This window comes from Artemia franciscana, chromosome 4, assembly GCF_032884065.1.
Source record: "Artemia franciscana chromosome 4, ASM3288406v1, whole genome shotgun sequence".
NCBI lineage: Eukaryota > Metazoa > Arthropoda > Branchiopoda > Anostraca > Artemiidae > Artemia > Artemia franciscana.
The window spans coordinates 57513146-57537404 of NC_088866.1; the positions used below are offsets into that span (position 1 = coordinate 57513146).

At 35.0% G+C, this 24259-nt stretch overlaps 3 protein-coding genes across 4 annotated transcripts in view; 2 read left to right on the forward strand and 1 right to left on the reverse strand.

The window, feature by feature from the left end:
- Positions 1-24259, reverse strand: part of LOC136026655 (small ribosomal subunit protein uS9m-like) — a 507124-nt gene that overhangs the window by 105302 nt on the left and 377563 nt on the right. The window lies entirely within an intron of this gene.
- The window catches only part of LOC136026653 (DNA-directed RNA polymerase III subunit RPC5-like), a 140953-nt gene that overhangs the window by 83773 nt on the left and 32921 nt on the right, over positions 1-24259 (forward strand). The window lies entirely within an intron of this gene.
- LOC136025618 (protoporphyrinogen oxidase-like) lies at positions 1065-23590 on the forward strand. The gene is given in 9 exon segments (XM_065701611.1): positions 1065-1080; positions 1896-2118; positions 3046-3206; positions 5624-5944; positions 13425-13606; positions 14306-14618; positions 15339-15523; positions 19833-20174; positions 23196-23590. Coding segments are annotated over 9 exon segments (2064 nt in total). The 3' UTR covers positions 23517-23590.

Genomic DNA, 24259 nt, shown 5'->3' on the forward strand with positions numbered 1-24259 from the left:
TTACAAGCTTGGAATAGTAGCTGTTCAAAATTGTTAATATCACCAATATATGTTTTTAAGACAGTTTTTAGTTCCTAAATTTGGGTTACTTCTGCTGGTTAGGGGAGAGGTTGTTTATTTTTATTTTTAAAGAGGTAATGTATTAACCAAAAAAATGCATTGAATGACTTTTTATACCAACTTACTAAGATAAACAAAATACAAGATACAGATACATAAAAGTAAAAAAATATTGCTCTGAAAACAGAGCCAATTTGCATGTTTCCTTGGTGATAAGTGCTTGCAAGTGGCTCTTCGGCAGTGCTCAGCCTTTCAACCAATGTAGCATTGTTTTGCCTCCCTCCAAATATTAAAAAAAAATCAAATGCATTTATCATAGATTAAAATTTATTCGACTTCAAGTGGCTTTGCAGTCATTCATAAGCACTGCTTTCAAGTAAAGTACACACCAATGCTAAGTGGGCTCTCACCGGGTGCTGAAGTTGCAGGCATTGAGGGATGCATACATGCAATTTCACTTAACTCCAGGTAAGCATAATAGTACTTATTCTAAAATTTCAGCGGATAAGAATTATATTAATTGTAATTTTCGTCTGTTGCTCAAAAAGACAGGGAGTCTCCCTACAGAGGCAGGCCCAGGTCGAATAGGCACAGGGCCTGATGGAATTTTTTTTAGGGCCCTTCACTGTATACTAAATTTTTAAATAGAATTGAGATTCAGTATATATATATATATATATATATATATATATATATATATATATATATATATATATATATATATATTTATATTTATATATGCATATATAAACTTCACATCAATCAAATATCAAATAATAAAGATATTAATAAATCTCATCCACCTCTTGACCATCAGCATAGCTTCGTTTGCCGAAACATCATTAAACCCTCTAGCTGTCATAGTTTGTTTGTCCAAACGAGTGAAGAACCTCAATGACAGCTTCCAAAATGGACCACTCATAGCTGTAAAGTTCGAGCCCCCTGGTTTAAGTATTATGAAAGTCTCGATTGATGAAGTTGCGCGTTGGCCCTTTTTGGTTACAATGTGTTTCTATCATGGTAAGTTTGCTGTCCCATCGAACATTCATATCCTTTGTGATGGATGGACTGAAATTCTACGTCTTGTAGATCGAAAAGAGGGGTCAGAAAGGGTTCAAAAAGATCATGGGATTTTGAAAATACTTTCAGGATTCTAACCGGCATTCATATTTTTACTAGTGCTGCTCCCAGCTTCAATACTTCGCGAGAGACGGCTCTTTGTCTAGGAGCTGAGTTCTTACTATTGCTGTCGAGGTCTTGATCATTTAATTCTGAGCTGCTATTATCATTCTTACTGCATTCAGTGTACTCCGTTTCTGTGAAGAGTTATCTACTTACCAAGACTATTCAAAACGTGAAAACCCAACTAGACTGCTTTAGTTGCTTTAATTGTATGACCGCTTTAATGTTAGAATAATTTCTGAAGCAGCAAATCATTCCTTCACAACAGTCAAAGATAGCGGTATTTGTGATATGTCAAGAATCGGAAATACAAGAAAACTCGCTAGTCTGTGCTATGAAGTTATTTGTAATCAAAACAGAGAAAATAAAGAAAAGTGGGTTCAAAAAACAGAAACTGCAAGAACGATAAAACAACGGAACAAAAACAGAAATAGACTGAAAAAATAGCTGCCCGTCTTCTGTATATATATATATATATATATATATATATATATATATATATATATATATATATATATATATATATATATTTTAGTTTTCTCTGAAAAATAACAGAACTTGTAGAAACAATACAGAAACGGCGTCGAACTCTATTTAATGAATATTTAGCTTACCATTTACTGCAAAAGAAATTAGTTGACATTCTATTGCAGGACTTCAAGATAAGGTTATGTCTGTCTCAAAATGGCACCCCTCTGCCAAGAATCGCCTTATTTATGCAAACGGAGAACTTCATCGCTTACCTAGTAGTATATCTTCAGTTTTTAAGAAGATGCAGCCTTTCCAAAAGCCATTATATTATGCTGGACTCAGAGATATTTTTGCCAAAAGAGGACCAATGGGTGATGAATCTATCCACTCTTTTGTTAAAAGAAGGTGAGGTATTTTTATAACAGTTCTGATAGCAGGGGATGTAGTTTATTTCTGAAGCAATATACTTGTGAATGATTATGGTTTAAATTAAAATATTTAATATGATACGTTGCTCATGTAAGATGTTGTTCTACGTAGTTTCAAATTATTAGTCAAACAATTAATAACCCTGCAAACTTCGCCATAAAAAAAAACCAAATAAACACAATACCAGATATCCTCTTGACCAGGGCTGTCACCGAGCATTTTACAATTTCCAAAGAATCACTTGCAAAAGAAAACCTAAGGTTTGAAAGATACTAAATAATAATGCTACTGCAACACTACGCAGCCTGAGTCCAACGCAGCCGCGCCGCTCTTTCTCCATCCCAATCTATTCAAAGCCTGTCTCTTTGCCTCCTCCCAAGAACTATCAATTTCCTTTATATCTTTTCTTACGACTTCTCCTTATTCTATTCGGGGACGATGTTCTTTTGGTTTTACTCTAGGCGGACAGCCGAAAAGGAGTATCTTTAGCAATCTGTGACCTTTCATCTGCAAAACGTGTCCTATCCATATCAACCTTTCTCTTATTATAGCCCTAGAAAATGGGACAGAACTGGATTTTTGTACATCTGACTGTTTGAAATATGGTTAGTCAAAGGGCTACCTCAAATGATCTGTATACACTTCTTCTGGAAAGCATGTCTTGGAAAAAAAATGTAATGACTGGTAGTCCTGCCCCTCACTAATCATTGAAATTGTCAGGATGAACCTCAACTTTTCTCCCACATCTTAAAATTCTAGATAAGAGATTTTGTACCTTTTTAATAAACATTTGAAAGACATTTTTCTAACCGTAATAGGGGAGCGAGAAGTAAAAGTAAATTAGTTATTTTTTTAGTGCTAATTACTAGTTTATTTAGTTTTGAAAAAGATTAAATATTACAGGTTCGGACCCGATGTGGCTGAATATTTGATTGACCCGCTAGTACGTGGTATATGCGCTGGTGACTGTCGGGAAATTTCTGTCAACTTCTTGCTCAAAGAACTGAAAGAGACAGAAATGAAGAGTAGATCAATCATGCTATCAACGGCAAAGAAACTTTTTATATTATAAACTTTTTAACTTTTTATCTACTAACTTTAAAAGGAGAAAAAGCACTTTCCAAATAAAATATTGATTTGCTATTTCTATTTTAAGGAAGTGAAGTAGAAAATCAATTTTAAGTCTGTTTTGTCAGTGACAGTTTGTCCCTTCCTGGTGGCGTTGATACTCCTGTTTTCCCATTTGTACACTCTTGGATATGTTGTTGCAAACCAAGAATGTTAGAACTGCAAAACACTGTAATATTCAGGAAAATATTGCTTTCTTGGCAAAAAAGGATCATCTTTTAAATCGTTAGCGTCGCCAGGAAAGACTTTTATTATTAGTAGTTTTGAATCCAAGTTAGATATGGCTTCTATTCAGGAGTGACTTCGATTCATTCTGTAACGCTTAAAAGACGTATAAGAAAACAAAACACTAAAAGATCCCATATGTCTTATGCGCTAAGTAGTGCAATATTGCTATTGTCAAGAATAGATGAAGAAACGATAAGTACCGTCTTATATTGTAATGCTAACATTTAGATCAGCTGACTTGAGCGCCTCTTACAGTAAATTGTATTAATAAAGATAGGAAAAAACCTGTAGGCTGCATTTTGGAAATTGATAAGTGTTTCAAGACATCTAATTGTCTTCTATAGAATTAACGCTAAGAACTTTATAACCTCATTGCAACAAGGCATTTTAACATTACTACCTCATTTTCCTTTGAAATGTTAGATTACAGTAGAATGTATAAGATTGCTACTATCTCTTTGTGACTAACTTACTGAAGAAAAGGTACAGTGCTTCTCAAAATTACTCTTTGCTGAAAATGTCCATGCAAAAAATGTTGATTTTGTTATCCGTACGGCGGTAAGACACGGTAGTTGCCAGTAGTAGCCTATCTGCAAATATACGTTTTTTAACATTTTCATTAGTTCGGGCCATCGAAGCGGGTCCAGAGCGAGTTTGACCGTCAGTTGGTATTTCATACGTTTAAAGCGGAAAACCTACTCTGAGTACTTCAGTTTCCTCCATCACATCATCCGTGTGGGCTATTTTTAGTATTCCCAGGGTTTCTGTGGCTGTTATCCCGAGCTGGAAGCTGAATTTCACTGTCGCGCTGTTCTCAGAAATTAGCTATCACAAAAGACGACGAGCGCGCAAATAAACAATGACGCTAATTTTTATACAAACAGTATGCTACCTTCTACAGCGACAGCAGTCGGAGCATTGATTGATGAAAAGTGGCTCTATACGCTCTTACCTATGAAACCCGGTACTACAGATGCTCCGTCCTCTACAATATCAGTTTGGTTTCTTTTGGGTACCCCCTCGTAGTTTGCTGACTCATGCCGAGCAATAAAAAAAAAAGAAAAGACAATCAGAGGTTTTGACAAAAGCGATCATCAAAACACATATCTTACGTTTTGCTTAAATACGAGGAATATCTGTGCCGTTCCTGTCACACAGGTAGCCACTGACTATTCAATAATATACCAAGATGGATTTACTAAAAGCCCTAAAGTTTGTAAAGATACGAATAATATTTATATTGATTCTTAAGTATATTTATTCGTAATATACTTTCCGATAGCAAGTTTGCCTATGTTCCTATGCTCAGGACTAAAAAATTAAATATCTTGGGGAAAATCTCAGCTCACATTGCAGCAAACGGTCGATTTTTTTCTGTTGATATTGTTGGTACGTGAACAAAAATTATGCAAGTTGTTTTGTTTTTATAATTTTCATAACCAGGAGACAAAAAATAAATAAAATAGACAATTATGTCATTCTTTCTACAGAAAGGGAATAAAAGTTGACATTTGCCTGCGTATGAGACTTATAATAACGAACATGATATCACAAGGAATGAACATTTTTTGTGAAACTAATTTGGATTGCTATAACATATCATCGTTTTATCTCTTATAGTCAGCGCGGAATGACAGACTTTGTAAAGAGCGATTCATCTCCTTTATATATATTAATTTTTTCTTCCTGTCCACTCTGTATAGAGCAAATTCTGTGTTAGCCATTTCACTCAGAACGATATGCACCTCTAAGGGGGTGGGGAAAGCCTCAGGAGAAAGGGCCCAGGCTATAAAATATGCTTGTTCATAATAGAAATACGTGAATGGAATAAGTGGGTATGTTGTAGATTCTTATAATTGGAGTCATGTAAAGAATCAAAATCTTTAGGATTGGTGGTATAAATTTACAGTGTATCTAAATTAATCGGAAAGGAAGCGAAATTAGTAATGCTCTTTTGTTTTATAAGGTTGTCAGGTCTTAATACGATAATGGACATTAAGGTAACAATTACGCATTAATACCTACCAAAAAAGTTTTATTCGCCAACAGAAAAAACCTGACAAATTCTCAGAATAAAATAATTTTTTGTTAATGTGAAATTTATGCAGCAGTCTTATTCGTTTAGAAAAGAAGTCCAAGCCCGAGCTTGCTCGTAAAGCTGAACATGAAGGGTGGAGTGTTTGGAGCCTACAAGGTGGCCTTGAAACACTTATTGACTCAATGGTTGACCACCTGTGTAACAATGGAACTGAAATCAAGTACGACACAAAAATTACGTCAATAGAACTGCAAGGCAAGAAAGCTCGAATAAAGATGGAGAGTGGGGAGGAAATTGAAACTGAGCAGCTTATTAGTGCAATACCGGCTATTTCATTAGCTCCACTTTTAAAGAAGAGTCACCCTGAAGTATCTAAAATTCTTGAAGATATTAAATGTGTTACCGTTGGTAAGTTTCTATATTCCAATATATTGCTTATGGAGAAACCAACAGATAAATTTTATGACAAGGAGTTTGCTTTGTGTTGTTATTAGTCTGTATTGACTACTAGTTGTAGACTGTAAGGCAATGTTTGTTGTTTGAGGCAAAGTCAATATTTTATTTGGGGGGAGGTTCAACATGCCCTTATTAAGTGATTTGTTTACTCTTATAATTTGTTTGTTTACTCTCATATATTGCCCGACATTGATCTTTACGTGGAGCACCTCCCCTCGGTTGATCTGTTGCAAGCTCATTGATCTTAGGCAGCGCAATGGCGCTGCATAAGTAAAGGACGATGTTTGCACAACGTATTATTTATCCATTTATATTTTTTGGTTTGTTTTAGACCAAGGCACTTCATTTACAAGGAATTGTTGAAGAAACTTCAAAAAGGGCTCATTCGATTGGAAATGGAAAGTGCTAGTGTCCTTTTTAATAGTCAAAAATGATTGTAGGGCAACCAGCCCCTCCCACTCCCATCATTTCCCTAACACATCCAATCAAATTTTAAAATATTTTGAGATAACCGTTTTGTTATAGCCATTTTTTCAGCGTAGTTGAAATATTCGGAAATTATGTTTTGAAGATGATAACCCCATCATCGCCCTCAGGGCATGGGTGGTTAGTTATTCTCTAGGGGCATATAAGATGGTTATGGAAAGAGTAGTTGTATAAATCGCGAAGGGGACTCATTGAATTGGTAATCAGAAGTTCTAGTGTCCTTTCTAATAGTGACATTGGCCGGAAGGCAGCTCCCCTTTCCCCCCTTGCCCACACACACACGTCGTATTTTACCGAAATACATCCAATTGAAATTTTGAAATAGCCATTTTATTCAAAATATTCTAAAGATCATATAGCAAGGCTTTTGGTTGATACAAACCCCCAGAATCTGGGGGCAAGGGTTCTAAGTTATGCGCTGGGGATATTTAAGGTTTTTATGGAAGGGATGATTGCATAAACTTTAGAGTAGTCTTATTTGGTTGAAAATTGGAAGTTTTAGTTCTCTGTTAAGGGTTAAAAGTGATGGAGGTCAACTATCCCCAACCAATAACTACCCCTTTTCATGAAATGTATCTGATGGAAATTGTGAGATATCCATTTTAAAGCAAATTACTCCAAAGAACATATAACAATGCCTCCAGTGTTGACACAACCCCCCATAGCCCTGGGGCAAGGGCTGTAAATTATGTCTAGGGGGTATATAAGGTTTTTATGAAATGGGTTGTTGTATAAACTTCAGATCATAACCCCTATGCCTTTTCAAGGCCAGAACATAATTTGCACTTTACTGAAGAAAATTTTTTTATGTTTTTGCTTTGATAACAATCATAAATCAAAAATTATTAAGATTAACGAACAAATACGAGTATATTTATATTAAACTGACAATGCACATTGATTTGTATTTTTTTAAGTAAAGTACAAATTATGTTCTGGCCTTGAGAAGGCATAGGGGTAGTGAGCACTAATCATGTTAATATCTGCTCGTTGTGAGTTTGACTCTGTTACTCATTTTAATTTCTGTCCATTGTGTGTTTCATCTATTTATTGATGCTGACTTGTGGTAGTTTTACACTTGGTAGATTTTTTATTTCTATTTTCGCTTATTTTTGGTTTAATGCAGTTTGTGGGAAAAGTTTTTTCAATGTTCTTTATAATCTGATAAGAAGAGTTTCTGTCACAATGTTTCCTCACTTGATCTCGTAACATATAAATAGTCTGTCCTAAGTAAACATGATAGTAAAGTCTTCTTGTGTTTTTGTCCTATACATGAACCAGGAGAGGCCTTCCATGTATGTTGAGTATCGTCTTAAAATATGTAAAGCTTTCATTAACCTTTCAGTGAAACAGTCGCTAGCTGTAGGGCTTTGATCTAGGAGACCAGGGCAATATCAATTCGAGGGACGGGTAATATTATTTAGAGTAGTCAGGTTAAAGCATTTGTTGGAAACAATATACACTTTCATAGTCATGACTGAAACATTGTATCTTTTAGAAGAAAATAAAAATACCATAATAATTAAAGTACGGTCAACACAAGAAGAATTTACCAACGAGCACAAAAGTTATCAAAACGCACAAGCTTCGAAGTATTAAAAGCACAAACAAAGCTTCGTGAATAACGCCGTGACCTGGATTAAGCCAGTTCTACTTTTGGAACTTTCACAACCGCTTCCCTGGAGAGTCGGGATCTAAGGGGATAAAGGGAGGTGGGAGGAATTTCATGTAGATGGTATGGAGAAGGGGGGGGGGGTCGATCTAAACTTAATGCATAGTTTCTCAGGACGGACAAAAAGTGGGTTAAGTTCTAATGCTTTTAGATAAAAAAAAGAAGCAAGGTAGCGGAAATTTCCATAGATGATTTGTAGTGATCTCTTCTGAATTCATTGAATTTTATTACTTCCTTCTTTTGTTGGAGCGAACAGCGAAATAGAGAAGTGGTGATAGACCCAACCTTGTTTTTTTTCAGGGTGTGGGTGAGAGCGAATTGTATTTTGTCTTTTGTGTTGGTATCAAGGCTAGAGTAAGTTCTGTGTTTATATAATTTTCATCATTGTGCCTCTTTTTTGCTGACATTTCATACCTTGTTTTAATATTCTTATTTGTTATTCTTATTACATTATTCTTGATCTTCTTATTATCCAGGGAACTTACAGTTCTCTGGCAAAAATCACTTTTGTGTATGGGTAGGACTGATGTGTCCTTTTTTCATTTCTTTTTTTTTTGTCACTGCTAGCAAGGCACTGGAACATCATAGAGAGTTGTTTAACGGCTCAATTTAAAGGAAATCGCTACATGTACGCGCTTTTGTAATGAACGAAACACATGGTTAAAAATGATTTTTTTTTTTTTTTTTTTTTTTTTACCAAAACTGCACCTTAATATGCAAGAAGATTAATGACGTCATAATTTTAGGTTACAACTTTAAATGACGTTATAGTAAAACTGTGTGACGAACCACGACCCATAGTGATAAAAAAGTATAAAACACGTTTACAAAAAATCTCCACAAGGAAAATAATTTATGGCGCTACAACTTAGAACAAGAGGGGAGCTAAACTTTAATTCTGTGTCCCATTATCTAATAGAGCAAGTGGAACACTACTAATTCAAAAATTCTTTCGGAGTATAAGTGGTTTGTTTCTGCTGTCCCGATTGTTTAAGGCAAATTTCTGTTAGCTCACAAAACCAAATATTGGAATTATATATTTGTTACTAACAAATCAGGACATATTTCAAGATTTAAAAGTGGAATATACAAACGAATAAAAAACAAAACAGATTTATCACATCATTTAAAACTTGAAAGAACAAGAACAAGCTTGAAAATACAATACAAAGTGTAAAACACAAAAATCACCTAAAGTGATTTGTTATCGGTCCCAAGGAATAACGCAAAAGTTTTTTTATTATTTGGTTGGTTTCAAAATTGTGCACACTTTATACGTATGATCCATCCTTGCAACTGGCGGTCAGGTTTGAACCAAAGAACTAATATAAGAGACTTGATCTAGGAATGTTTTATAAGAGGATTTATTTAGGAATGTTTTATTAGAACCGTTACAGCAGCGGATGTAATCGCTATCCATGGACAATGGTATCTTGTACAGTCAGGGTTAGGAATTTACAGCCAGGCTTGTCACCAGAATAAACAAGGGTAACTCTCTAGGTTAGAGCTGCTCTGAAAAAAAAATTAAATATTATGTATATACACACACACACACATATATATATATATATATATATATATATATATATATATATATATATATATATATATATATTGAAGATACAATGGTTATCTTGTACAGTCAGGGTTAGGAATTTACAGCCAGGTTTGTCACCAGAATAAACAAGGGTAACTCTCTAGGTTAGAGCTGCTCTGAAAAAAAAAATATTATGTATATACACACACACACACATATATATATATATATATATATATATATATATATATATATATATATATATATATATATATATATATATATATATATATATATATATATATATATATATATATATATATATATATATATATTGAAGAAAAAGCTTATAAAATATGTTTAGTACCACAAGTTTCCTTATTTTATGCTTTTTCCAAATATCATGCTTACTTTCTGACAATGCACCCTGTCCCTTCTTATTGGCCCTTATATATACCCCTAATGATATATTTCTTCGTTGTTTCGCGTCTTGCGGTGGGTCGTATAGCAAACAGTTCTATTATTGACTTGGTGAAATCCATTTTCACCTCAGTGATTACAGTAGAATTGTGGATGAAATATTAATGAAAATGATTTTTAAATTTGGATAACAATGGAAAATTATGCATGACAATCTAATTAACAGCAACATGCTGTACATTATAAAGTAATTATTTCATGTTTTAATGTTTGTTTTTTCCTATATGCTAGGACGATATGTGGAAACACCAGGGGGGAATGCATTGTAGAAAAACAGCCATGATGTTTGGAAAACTATAAAATAGGAATCTGATTGTACTACTTATGTTCCATTCAATTTTTTGCTTCAGATTAGTCCTAACTTTAGAGTATCACCAAGAAAATGGAGAATTACCGTCCCTCATCTTGGGTCAAGTCATTTTCCTATGGGAAGCAGTGGTGTGCCCCCCTCCCTTTAATCAGGGATTGTATGTTGCAAACCAGTGGTCGTGGATTGTTAGGAGAGGGTTCATTTGAAAAGAATAAATGGAGAAGGTACTCTCCTTTTCGGATTATTCTTTTATTTTGCTATCTTCTTGTATTCTTTTTCTGTTTCTATTCTCTCTTTTTCTTCTTTCTTCGCTTTCCATTTACTTTATATATAAAGTAAGCTTCTGATTTATTAGTAACAAATATATAATTCCAATATTTGGTTTTGTGAGCTAACAGAAATTTGCCTTAAACAATCGGGACAGCAGAAACAAACCACTTATACTCCGAAAGAATTTTTGAATTAGTAGTGTTCCACTTGCTCTATTAGATAATGGGACGCAGAATTAAAGTAACTTCTCATTATATATATATTGCTCTTAATAATTGATTTACTGGTAATAATGGGGTTAAGTAGCTCTTACCAACTTGCTAACTTTTCGCCTAAATTCTTATCGAAAGGTTGCTTATGATCAGGGTGAAAAGTTTGCTTTAGCGTTTTCTTAGAATTTCTGAAAGTTCTGATGTTTTTGGGGTGAGGACAAACCCCCTTACTTTTACTTCTGTGTAAAAGGTGGTTTTAATTCTATTGACATCATTCTGTTGTGTTTTGTTAGTTTTTACTAACAAAAGCTACGTCGTAGTTTTTACGACGTAGTGATTTACTTCTATTTTGTCATCAATAAATGAAGTTCTCACCCTTTTTAGGTTTAGCTTATGCAAAACTTTTTTTTGCTAATTTAATTATTTTTTCCTCTCATTTCTCTTTTTGGCACTTGGTATTAACCAAGTGACATATAGCAATCGCAAATTCTGTCGGTCTGTCGGTCCCAGTTTTGCTACTTTAGGTACTTCGAGGTAAGCTACGGTGATTAAATTTGGCAAGCGTATCAGGGACCGAACCAGATCAAATTAGAAATAGTCGTTTTCCCAATTTGACTATCTGGGGGGTGGGGGGGCGGTTAATTAAAAAAAATAGAAAAATGAAGTATTTTTAGCTTATGAAAGGGTGATGGGATCTTAATGAAATTTGATTGGTCGAGTGATATTGTGTCTCAGAGCTCTTATTTTAAATCCCGACCGGATCTGATGACATTGTGGGGAGTTGGAGGGGGGAACCTAAAATCTTGGAAAACACTTAGAGTGGAAGGGTAGGGATGAAACTTGATGGGAAAAATAAGCACAAGTCCCAGATACATGATTGACATAATCGGAAAGGATCCGCTCTCTTTGGGGTAGTTGGGGGGGGGGGGGTAATTCTGAAAAATTAGAAAAATGAGGTATTTTTAATTTACGAACGGGTGATCGGATCTCAATGAAATCTGATGTTTAGAAGGATGTCGTGTCTTAGAGCTCTTATTTTAAATCCCGACTGGATCTGGTGACATTGAGGGGGATTTGGGAGGGGGAAATCTAAAACTTGGAAAACACTTAGAGTGGAGGGATCGGGATGAAACTTGGTGGGAAAAATAAACACAAGTCCTAGATACATGATTGACATAACCGGAACGGATCTGCTCTCTTTGGGGTAGTTGGGGGAGGGGTTAATTCTGAAAAATTAGAAAAAATGAGGTATTTTTAACTTACGAACGGGTGATTGGATCTCAATAAAATTTGATATTTAGAAGGATATCGTGTCTCAAAGCTCTTATTTTAAATCCTCACCGAATCTGTTGACATTGGGGGAAGTTTGGGGTGGGGGAGCCTAAAATCATGGAAAACGCTTAGATTGGAGGGATCGGCATGAAACTTGGTGGGAAAAATAAGCAGAAGTATTACATACGTGATTTATATAATTGGAACGGATCCGTTCTATTGGGGGGGGGGGGTTAATTCTGAAAAATAAGAAAAAATTACGTATTTTTAACTGACGAAGGAGTGATCGGATCTTCATGAAACTTCATATTTAGAAGGACCTCCTGACTCAGATCTTTATTTTAATTCTCACTCGGATCAAGGGTAATTGGGGGGAGGAGGGGCAGTTGGGGGGACCGGAAATCTTAGAAAATACTTAAAGCGGTGAGACCAGGATGAAACTGGATGGGAAGAATAGAAACCTGTCTAAGATACGTGACTGACATAACCGGACTGGATCTGCTCTCTTTGGTGAAATTGGGGGAGGGTAATTTTGAAAATTGAGGCATTTGTAACTTACGAAAGGGCGACCAGATCTTAATGAAATTTGATATTTAGAAGGAGCTTTTGCTTTAAAGTTCTAATTTTAAATTCCGACCAGATCCTGTGACATTGGGGGGAGTTGGAGGGGGAAACCGGAATTCTTGGAAAACGTGAAAATTGAGGTATTTTTATCTTACGAATAGATGATCGGATCTTAATGAAATTTGATTTTAGAAGGAATTCTTGTCTCAGAGCTTTTATTTCAAATCCCGACCAGATCTTTTGACATTGGAGGGAGTTGGAGGGGGAAATCTTGGAAAAACACTTGGAGTGGAGGAATCGGGATGAAACTTGGTGAATAGAATAAACAAATATCCTTGATACGTGATTGACAGAATCGTACTGGATTCGCTCTCTTTGGAGGAGTTGGGGGGAGAGGTTCAGTGATTTTGCGAGTTTGGTGCTTCTGGACGTGCTAGGACGATGAAAATTGGTAGGCGTGTCAGTTAGCCGCACGATTTGACCTGATAAAGTCATTTTCCAAGATTCGGCCATCTGGGGGTTAAAGGGAGAGGAAAAATTAGAAAAAAAAATGAGTTATTTATAACTGTTTAGGGTGGACAGTGTCCAGGCACGTTTTTTGATTCTAAGTAATGCGAAAAAATTAAAAGGGAAAGAGTTCGGTGTTTATAAGTCTGTTTTTATTAGTGATGATGTCTCACCGCGTGTGCGGGTTTTACGGAAAGAATTACTTGGGTTACGTAAGCGTTTGGTGGATAAAGGTGTGGAATGCTGGGTACCTCCTACCCTACCACCCAGCATCTCTGTTAAAAAGGACAACCGTGTCATTAAAGTGCCTTGGTACAATGCTAAGAGTTTGTTGGATTCTTAATTTTTTTTTTATTTTTCTTTTTTGCAGTTGTTAGAATTAGTGAGTGGTTATTTGTTATTGAAAAGAATAATTAAAAAAAAAAAATAACAAAATTTAATAAAAAAAATAAAACTTACTATTTTGTCGCAATAATTATGGTTGTGTGATTGTAGGAATTAGTAGCCGTTGTATTTGGTAACTTGTACATGGATTCGTTACGGGTTAACGAAATACGGCCTGTTTCTTTTTGTGTTTGTTTTTTTCTAAGATGGAAAGTGTCATTCTTTTGTTGTTTCTTATATTCTATTTTGTTCTTGTTTAGTTCTTTTTCTTTTCTTTTTTGTTTTGTTGTGGAGATGAGGCCAAATTACTTTGTTGTAAAACTGTATAAATATGGTTGATGATGATTGTGGCACCCCGGGCAACAGCCGTCTTAAAATTTTGGAAGCTTCATTTGTGGATTTTGGTAGTATGTTTACGGAGCAGCTCCACCGGAATTATGATATTGGGATTGCTGGTCAATATGTTTCTTGTAATTCAAAGTACTTATTTAAGGATGGTTTGAGGTCCGTGAATGGTGGTGGTGATTCTGAAGATCTCAGAGTTTTCCATCTTAACTGCCAGGGTTTAAACTCATCTTTTAATTTTATAAGCGAGATATGTGAACTTTCCATTTTTCAGGTTATTGGTCTCACAGAAACATGGCTAAATGAGCATAACTCTGCTCTCTTGGATATTCCAGGGTATACATTTTATCATAGGAATCGTCAATTTCGTCAACATGGAGGTATTGGAGCTTATATACGGAGCGATATCGAGGTTTTGGTAAGAAGTGATCGAGTGCTGTTTCACGAGATGTTATTTGAGCCACTTATCCTTCAGCTCAGGCTTAAGCCAAAAGATGTTTATGTTGTTGTACTATATAGACCACCATCTGGGTCTATACCGGCCTTTTTTGATATTTTGGAGGAACAGTTGGATAAACTACCTACTGGTTCGCACCCATTCTTCATGCTTGGGGACTTTAATATTGACCTTAATGATATGAATTCGAATACTCCTATAGATTTCCTACAGCTTTGCATGTCATATAGTTTATTTCCCACTATCAATATTTTTACGCGTGTTACCACTTTAACGGCAAAGCTACTTGATAATATTCTTTCTAATTCTAAATTTTCAGATCCAGGGGTTATTGTTACTGATGTTTCTGACCATTTTGGGATTTTGGCAAGTTTTAAAGTTTGTTTTCCGAGGCTGCAAGGTTCTAGACTGAAAATGAGTATGTTACCTGTGCTCAACCAGGGTAACTTAGAAAAGTTTAAACAAGAGATTTCTAATGTTGATTGGAATAATAAAGTTGAAAATCTAGATGATATAAATATAAGTTTTCAAAGATTTTATGATACATTGATCTCTATTTTGAGTAAAACTTGTGTAGTGAATCGGACAAGGTCAAGGAAAAAGATGCCCAAAAAGCCGTGGGTGTCACCTAGTCTTCTGCGGTGCATAAATAAGAAAGACCAGTTATATAGGGATTCAATAAGGAATGAAAATGATCCAGTTTGCACAAGAATTTATAAAAATTATAGAAATGCTCTTAATAAACTTTTGAGAAACGCGAAGAAAAAATATTTTGAGTGTAAATTTAAAGATGCTAGTGGTAACCCAGCTAAAACTTGGAAAATTATTAAAAGTGTTATATCTTCAACAGATCCGGTTCTGCCTGACGAAGTTACTACAAGTGATGGGTTAAAATCGAATAAGCCTGCTGTAATCTGTAATGCTCTTTCGGAACATTTTGCAACTGTTGGGGCTCGATTTTCTCGTGCTACAGTAGCTTCTGATAATGATCCTCCGCTTGAGACTTTTATGGGTACTTCTGGTCGATGTATCAATGTATCTGAGACCTATCACTCATGATGAAGTTCGTAAAATATTCTTTGAGATGAAAAGTTCTTCGGCTGGGAGTGATTCCATTAACCTTCTTGTCTTAAAAGCCGTGTTTCCGAGCATTTCACATATATTAACGTCCCTTATTAATGCTTGCTTTAAGCAAGGGAAGTTCCCCAATTGTCTTAAAATTGCAAGAATAACTCCTGTGTTTAAGGGTGGTAATAAGAATGATCTGGGGAATTATAGACCAATTTCATTATTACCTGTTGTTTCACGGGTTTTAGAAAAATGTATTAATATTAGAATTTATGAGCATTTGGAGCGTCATAAACTTCTACATACCAATCAATTTGGTTTCAGGAAGGGCAGAACAACAGAAATGGCGATTTCATTTATTACTACTATAATTAATGATGCTCTTGATAAAAAGCTTAGGGTAGCTGGTGTTTTTTTGGACTTAATTAAGGCGTTTGACACTGTTGACCATCGAATATTATTAAAAAAATGTGAATTTTATGGATTAAGGGGTGCTACATTGAGTTTGCTGTGGAGTTATCTTCAAAATAGACAGCAGTATGTCAATTTACAAGGATTTTTGTCTAGTAAAAATGTTGTTAATTGGGGGGTTCCCCAAGGATCCGTACTGGGTCCGACTCTGTTTTTAATTTTTATTAATGATCTACCGCATGTTGTGAAAGCTCTGTCCAGAATTGACGACTTTGTTGACAATGGTACGAGTAAGACCCAGCTTACTATGCCCTTATTTGCTGATGATACAACCTTGGTGTGTGTTGCCCCTACAGAAGAACTGCTCATGTCAACGATAAATGCAGCAATGAGCAGGATATGTACATGGCTTAAAATAAACCACCTTGACCTGAATATAGATAAGTCATATTTTGTTATTTTCTCTCGATCTCCGAATTTTTACCCTTGGTTTACGGAAATAATTTCGGAGCGGGGAATTATTAAACGAACAGGATTCACCAAATACCTTGGAATCAATGTTGATGAAACCCTATCATTTAAAGATCATGTGAAGTCAGTTTCGAAAATATTGTCACGTAACTTAGGTATGATGCGCAAATTAAAACATATTTTCCCCCCAAATGTTCTACGATTGTTATATTTTTCCCTGATTCACCCGTACATTTTGTATTGCTCGTCGATTTGGCTTGGTACTTTCCCTTCGATAGTTCATCCAATCCGTGTGATCCAGAATAATGCTGTCCGAGTTTTTTGTGGTGTTGGGAATCAGGAGTCTTTGAGGTCTATGTATAGTGATTTAAATATAATGCCTGCAGCTGGATTACGTGATTTTTATACGTTGATTTTTATATATAGGTATTACAGAGGTAGCCTTCCCGATTGTTTTACAGGAATATTTTGTGAGAGGTCTGATGTTCACCACCACAATACTCGGATACGAGGTAATACTGAGGTTCCTCGATTAGTTTCAAGTAGGTCTTCTTTTTCACTTATTTACAGAGCTTCAAAACTTTGGAATAAACTGAGTATAGATATCAAGGAAATAGGTAGCCTTGACCAGTTTAAGTCTGATTTACGTGTGGAGTTGCTCGGTAGGTATGCTTTTGAAACTGATTAACTAATATAAATTTTACATAGCTTATTCATTTGTAATATTTATGTGTTTTTTTTTGTTTTTTTCGCTGTTGTCTTTGGGTCACGCAAGGGAGTGTATTGTTTATGTTTTTTTGTTTTTTGTTGATCTCGGTATATGGTCTCATTCTCCATAACTTCTTATTCTCCATATTGTCTCTTTTTTTTCTTTGAATTTAGCACAGCCTCGCAAGCTTCGCTTATGTTGTGCTATTGATTAAGAAATGTTTTTTTCTAATAAAATTGTTCTGCTACTACTACTACTACTAAACTTACGAGTGGGTGATCGGATCTTAATGAATTTTGATATTTAGAAGGACATCGTGACTCAGAGCTCTTATTTTAAATCCTAACCGGCATTAAGCTTCTTATTTTCCTTTTAAATCAATATATTGATTCTTAGAATTTGGTTAGAGATCATACCATATGATCTCTTGGCTCTTAGCTCTTCTCGCCTCGTCACAAGTCTCATATGAGCCCTTAGCTCTTGTTTGCCTTTTATTATTATTTTTTTGTTCAATTTATTTAATGAATTATTGTCATTCAGTATTTATTTTTATTGGTAATTACAAATCGTAACAGGATATATATTGCTTGTAATCTACAGGGGTATATACTACTATAACTGTTACCCCGAACTTTTTAGTCATAAAATTAGCGATTAGTATTCTGTTATACCTTCCCAGCATAAACAAGACTTACCAGTTTCCTGATTCATAATGAGCCCAACTCCCTGTCTTATGTACCCCATCCTTCCTGGCTAAGTAAATAAATTCTATATCACCTAGTTTCATGCATCCTACCCTTGGGATATGAGTTTCTGAAACTCCTAGTAAGTCTAGTTCGAATCACCTGAATTCTTCTGTCAAAATGTCGATAGGATAGTTATTTTTTAACGTCGTAACATTCCAAGTTCCAATTTTCAAGTTCTTTAAATCATTGAAATTATTTCGGGTTCAGGAAAAACAATGGTCCCGGATAAAAGTACAGGGGGGGGGGACCGACACATCTTCTCAAGTCTACACTGAAGTGCTTAGAGCCGGGCAGCCAGAAGTCCCTGGGACCTCCGGTATGAAAGGAGGCTTTGTGCGACTCTTATCCGACTGGTCTCCTATAACCAAAGCGAAACACTTTCTTTAGCATTTTTTTTAGTGAAACTCTAAAGAGTTGGTGTTTTTTGGTGTGTTGGTAGATGCTTCGTTGATGATTTTAAGAATTAGGATAATTAGGGGTATTAACAATTAGATGACAGCATTGCTTATACAGATGCAGTAAATTGCGGTAAATTGTAAAGTATGCCCTCTATAGTGGTATATACTTTTGGGACTTCCATAAACTGAAAGACAAACCATGTTTATTTATAGCCAAAATCACGTTTTTACTAGTCAATAGCTGGTATCAAGCCTGTATCATTGGGTTAAAAAAATTTCAGGTGAAGAAGAATCGCCATTTCAAGCTGATTCAAGGAATGGTAACTATTAATATCAAGTAATATCAATAATTTCGAAAAATTCTCATTCCAAAAAAAAACAAGATTTATGAATGACCCGAATTCTTGTCGATTCTAACGTTATTCTCTTGCTACACTACTGGGAAATTCAAATGGCATGAAAAAAAAATTTCAAAAATTTTGTTGTCTCAAATATTGTCTATTGTGACTTTGTCTGCATCTTTAACTTGGTTCATTATATCGTATGAAAACTGATTTTGAAAACTTCAATTTTTTTCTAATTTCAATATATTATTCGTTAAATGTTCACTCTGATTGATCAATAATGAAAATTAATTAAGTTGCATACATTAATGTCCCAGTTTTTACCCACAAGTATTACTGCATTTGGGCTCGTACATTAGACATTTTAAGTTACGAACTGCCATCTATCTATCTAGTATCTATCATGCATCTATCTGCATTTTTTTTTTTTTTTTTTTTTTTTTTTTTTTTTTTTTTTTTTTTTTTTTTTTTTTTTTTTTTTTTTTTTTTTTAAGAAGTAAATGTAAAGTGGCTGAAGGATTTTGTTTTAGAAATATATCTACGGACTGATAAATTTTGATTTTTTGAATAATTTATGCGACATAATCTACCGAGAATAACGATCAAACTAAACAATTCTGGCAAAATTTTATTTCGCAATCAATGATAATTTCATAAAAATCATAAAGTATTTTTTGGAAAGCAAATGGTTGCTATTATAGTGTAAATTCACTTTAAAATTAAAGTTTTTGTTGTTTATGAAACATAAAAAATTGAAGATTAATCGATAGATATAAAGAATCATAAATTAGTATGCTAGCAATTATAGGAAGATATAATAAAGAAAATGACAAGATTATGATATAAAGCGAAACTAAGGGTGAAAAAAAATCTGTTTTCTCCAGGCATACATGGTTATTAATATGCTGTAAAAAATAGTATGATATAAAATATAATAATCTGGCAAATATGGTAAAAAGCATAATGATCCAAAAGGCCATTTTCTTATGAAAAAAGCTGTTTTTATGGTATACTGATGTGTTATTTGACGCAGATTAACAGAAAAGAATGATGGAGCGCCCCCCTCCGTCGTCAGTATTGGTTTACAGGACCTTCTCGCTCTGGAAGTCAGAAGAAAATGTAATAAATAAAATAATAATGCGAAAGAATAATTTTTTGTAAAAAAAAACTCGTTCATATCATGGTATAGTAGTGTAATATGAACTGTTTGCGAGAGATTTTCATCAAATTTTGGTGCAGACCCACCCCCCTCTCCCCGTTGGTGCACGGGACCCTTTAACTCAAGAATTTGAAGAAAAAATGCACCTTTTATTTGGCCTTGGATCACCAACCAGGCGAATTCCTCTACCCTTTGCCCTCCCCTGTGTTATTTATTCATTATTGTTTCGCAATGTCATATTGGCTGTCATTTTAGGGCTAGCTAATTTTGAATATGCTGGAAAAGATCTATTGCAAATGGATGCGTTTGGTTTCCTCGTACCATCGTCTCAAGATTTGCCCGTTCTCGGAGTTGTTTTTGACACCTGATCTTTTCCTCAGGTAAGTGAGGAAAGTTATGCAAAACCTAGAATTCACAGAGCATTTCCTGTCAAAAAAAGACTTTTTCTTTTCTGTCATATGTCATTCTTTTTCTATTGTTAAAAATCATCTAACAAATTATATTGCAAAACCAATAGCCAATACCAATGAACCTGTAACAAAAAAACTTTTTAAGCTAGCTGGTAAAAAGAGAGAATTGTATTTAAACATGTTCTTGATTGGTATATACATAAATGAATCGCCCGTCTCATGTTGTTTTCTCTTCACTCCTGATTTAACTTCTTTGGAGTAATGATTATGGGACTGTTTTAATTCTAGTTTTAACTATCGCATTTACTTGCAAGTTTTTTTTTATTTATATATGTACTTTGCCGAGAATGGCCCTCGGGTATTAGTGTCAAAATATTCATTTATGGTTAATTCGCAGAAAATGTTTATTCACATTATTAAAGACAAAAACAAAAAGATACATCTAATGCGGTCGAGTATCTCATATCCAACTTATCTATCTAATATTAAGTTTCCTGGGTGTAATCCGTAAAATATAGCGACAAATACTTATCCGACAGCTTGTCTACTGAAACGCTTTAGACAACTGCGCGAACAACAAAATTAATCACGTGTACTCTACCACAAATATAGCTTATTAAAAAAAACTAAGGTGTGCCATATTTCATAATTACTGTCTCTTTTTGTTCTCTGTATGTTATTTCAAATATTTTTCCCTTTTTTGAAAAGATTACACTTTTTCATATGTGACATCACTTATCCTCAAAAATCCTGCATTTTTCAGGGTTAGAAGGTGTAACTGATCCAACTACTAACCCAGACCCTTTCTAATAGTAATCCTACTTATCTCTGCCATCATTTACGTCTCGCGAAACGCTAAGGATAAATAACCGGGTTTTATCGAATAAGTAATCTTCGCTAATTATTTCTTCATAATTTTTTTTCTGAAGAAAAAAAAATTCTTATTTAAAAATTGGTCTACAAGTGATTTTTCAGGATATTAAGTTGGAAAGAAATTTGTTTTGTCATGATTTCCGCATATCAAAGGACAGAAGGGTGCTACACCACGGCACAGAAGTAACCGTTTTATTAACAGGCTGATTTTCAGAATTTTATTTACTACTAGCCTACCCGTCGGGCATTGCTGCAATCTCAAAATAAAGGAACATCAAGAAGAACCCCCCCCCCCCCCTCCCGTAAAAATTCTCCCCCGCAGAAAATTGTCCTTAAAAGGAAAGCGAAGGAAGCGTAGTTTCTTGCTATCTGATCCTCGCCGTTTAAGAGAGAAACCACTCTCGGTAGTTACAACGGCCCTTGCGTTGTACCTGCTTATTAAGTCCTTGTATGAAAATCTCTTTACTGAATAAATCACTAGGTCCCAAGGGAATTTGCGCTCATAAAAACAATCAATTAGCCAACAAATGAAAATAATCCGATTATGAATGAAGTTTCAATAAATGGCCATGGGGAAATCAAGTTTAAGCTTACTGTATTAAGAGGTTATTTACAAAAAAAAAAATGTGTTTAGCCAACGAATTCTCAAAAAAAGACTGTTTTTGAAGTTACTTTGACAACAAATGACCATCTCAAAATTTCTATCAGATGCATTTTGGGAAAATACGAGGTGTGGGGGGGTATCCACCCTCTGATCCCTCTGAATCTGAAAAAGAGCACTAGAACTTTGATTACCAATCAAATGATCCTCCTCCGAAGTTTATACGATCACCCTTTCTATATATACCTTATATGCCTCCAGGGTATAACTTAAAATCCTCAAAGACGTAATTTCCAGACATTTCATTTACGTTGAACAAAATGGCTATCTCAAAATTTTGACTAGATGTGTTTTGAGGAAATGGTGGGTACGGAAAGTGGGTTAGTTGCCCTCCAAACACTTTCGACAAGTCACTACTACTCTGCCACCTACCTTGAAGAATATTCTATCGTAAGGCAGATGTTGTCGCAAGGAGCAAAATAAGTGTGATCTGGAGCGAAATAGGTGTGATACGCGATGAACAATGTTTGCTTGATAACCCCCTTTTTCTCTCATACGTGAACAATTTAAACTAATGACCTGAATAACTAAGTTCGGCATTTGAGATCAATTTGGTAAACGTATATTAATAAGTGCGGGTATTTTTTGTATAGGTTATCCTTTTGGTATTCATATTGGTTATTTTAAAAGATAATTTCAAATAAACTGTTATTCTTTTTTTTGTAAGGTGATAAGACCAATGAAAACGTGGATATTCTGATTGCATAATGGTTTTTAAAGGATTTTTTGATAGTTTGACTTGTCCTTTAATGGGTTGAAACCCTCCCAAAACGAAATCCTGCCGATGCTTCTGTCAAGAAAATGACGGTCTTACGTCGTATTAATTTATGAACGTAACAGTAAATAATGATTAGTTTGCCATCTATTATGAAAATATAAATTTCGTGAGGTAGATTATGCCGTGTGAAGCAAAATAAGCTAATTAAAATAAGCTTAATTATATGAGATTAGATGTCTTAATTATTCTTAATTATCAATTCAGTAAATGCATATTAATACGTGCGGTAATTTTTGCATAGTTTATCCTTTTGGTATTCATATTGGTTATTATAAAAGATAATTTCAAATAAACTATTCTTCTTTTTTGCAAGGCGATAATACCAATGAAAACGTGGATATCCTGATTGCATAACGGCTTTTAAAGAATTTTTTGATAGTTTGACTTGTCCTTTAATAGGCTGAAACCCTCCCAAAACAAAATCCTGCCGACGCTTCTGTCAAGAAAATGACGATCTTACGTCGTATTAATTTATGAACGTAACAGTAAATAATGATTAGTTTGCCATCTATTATGAAAATATAAATTTCGTGAGGTAGATTATGCCGTGTGAAGCAAAATAAGCTCGTGCCTGTGCATGTTTTTTTTTTTTTTTTTTTTTTTTGTATGAGTTTTTCAACTATGATTTTTGCTTTAATTATTCTCAGAAGGAATATTGATTACAATATTGGTTTTCTAGGGCGACATGACAATATTGACTGTCATGTAGGGTGGCTATCGATATCAGTCTACGACTCCTATAGAGCTTGAAGAAATTTGCAAATTCTCCCTGTCAAAGACATTAGGGATTAACGAAGAACCGCACCGGAATTCCGTACAGATACTGAAAGACTCCATTCCCCAGTCAGTAGGACACAATGGGCGTGTTAACACTATTGACGAGATTATTTCTAAAGAGAGTTTGCCGATTATAGTTACCGGTGCGTCATATAAGGGAGTTAGTGTTAATGATTGTGTTTTAAACGGCATAAGGTCTGCGGAAAATTTGCTTGCGAGATAGGCGGACTCGGGTTGGGAAAACCTGCTAAATGGTGTCTAGTAAATAAAGAGGTTTTGGTTTGGTTTTGCAAATTTGCCGAGGTGAATTGTCCCAAAGACAGATGTTTTAAGAGCAAACAGCTGCAAACAACTAAGCCAACAGTTGCAGGTACAATGAAGCAAACAGCTGCAAACAACTAAGCCAACAGCTGCAGGTTCAACAAAGCAAACAGCTGCAAACAACTAAGCCAACAGCTGCAGGTAAAATGAATCAAACAGCTACAAACAACTAAGCCAATAGCTGCAGGTTCAACAAAGCAAACAGCTACATACAACTAAGCCAACAGTTGCAGGTACAATGAAGCAAACAGCTGCAAACAACTAAGCCAACAGCTGCAGGTACAATGAAGCAAACGGCTACCAACAACTAAGCCAACAGCTGCAGGTTCAACAAAGCAAACAGCTGCAAACAACTAAGCCAACAGCTGCAGGTACAATGAAGCAAACAGCTGCAAACAACTAAGCCAACAGCTGCAGGTACAATGAAGCAAACAGCTACAAACAACTAAGCCAACAGCTGCAGGTACAATGAAGCAAACAGCTGCAAACAACTAAGCCAACAGCTGCAGGTACAATAAAGTAAACGGCTACCAACAACTAAGCCAACAGCTGCAGGTTCAACAAAGCAAACAGCTGCAAACAACTAAGCCAACAGCTGCAGGTACAATGAAGCAAACAGCTGCAAACAACTAAGCCAACAGCTGC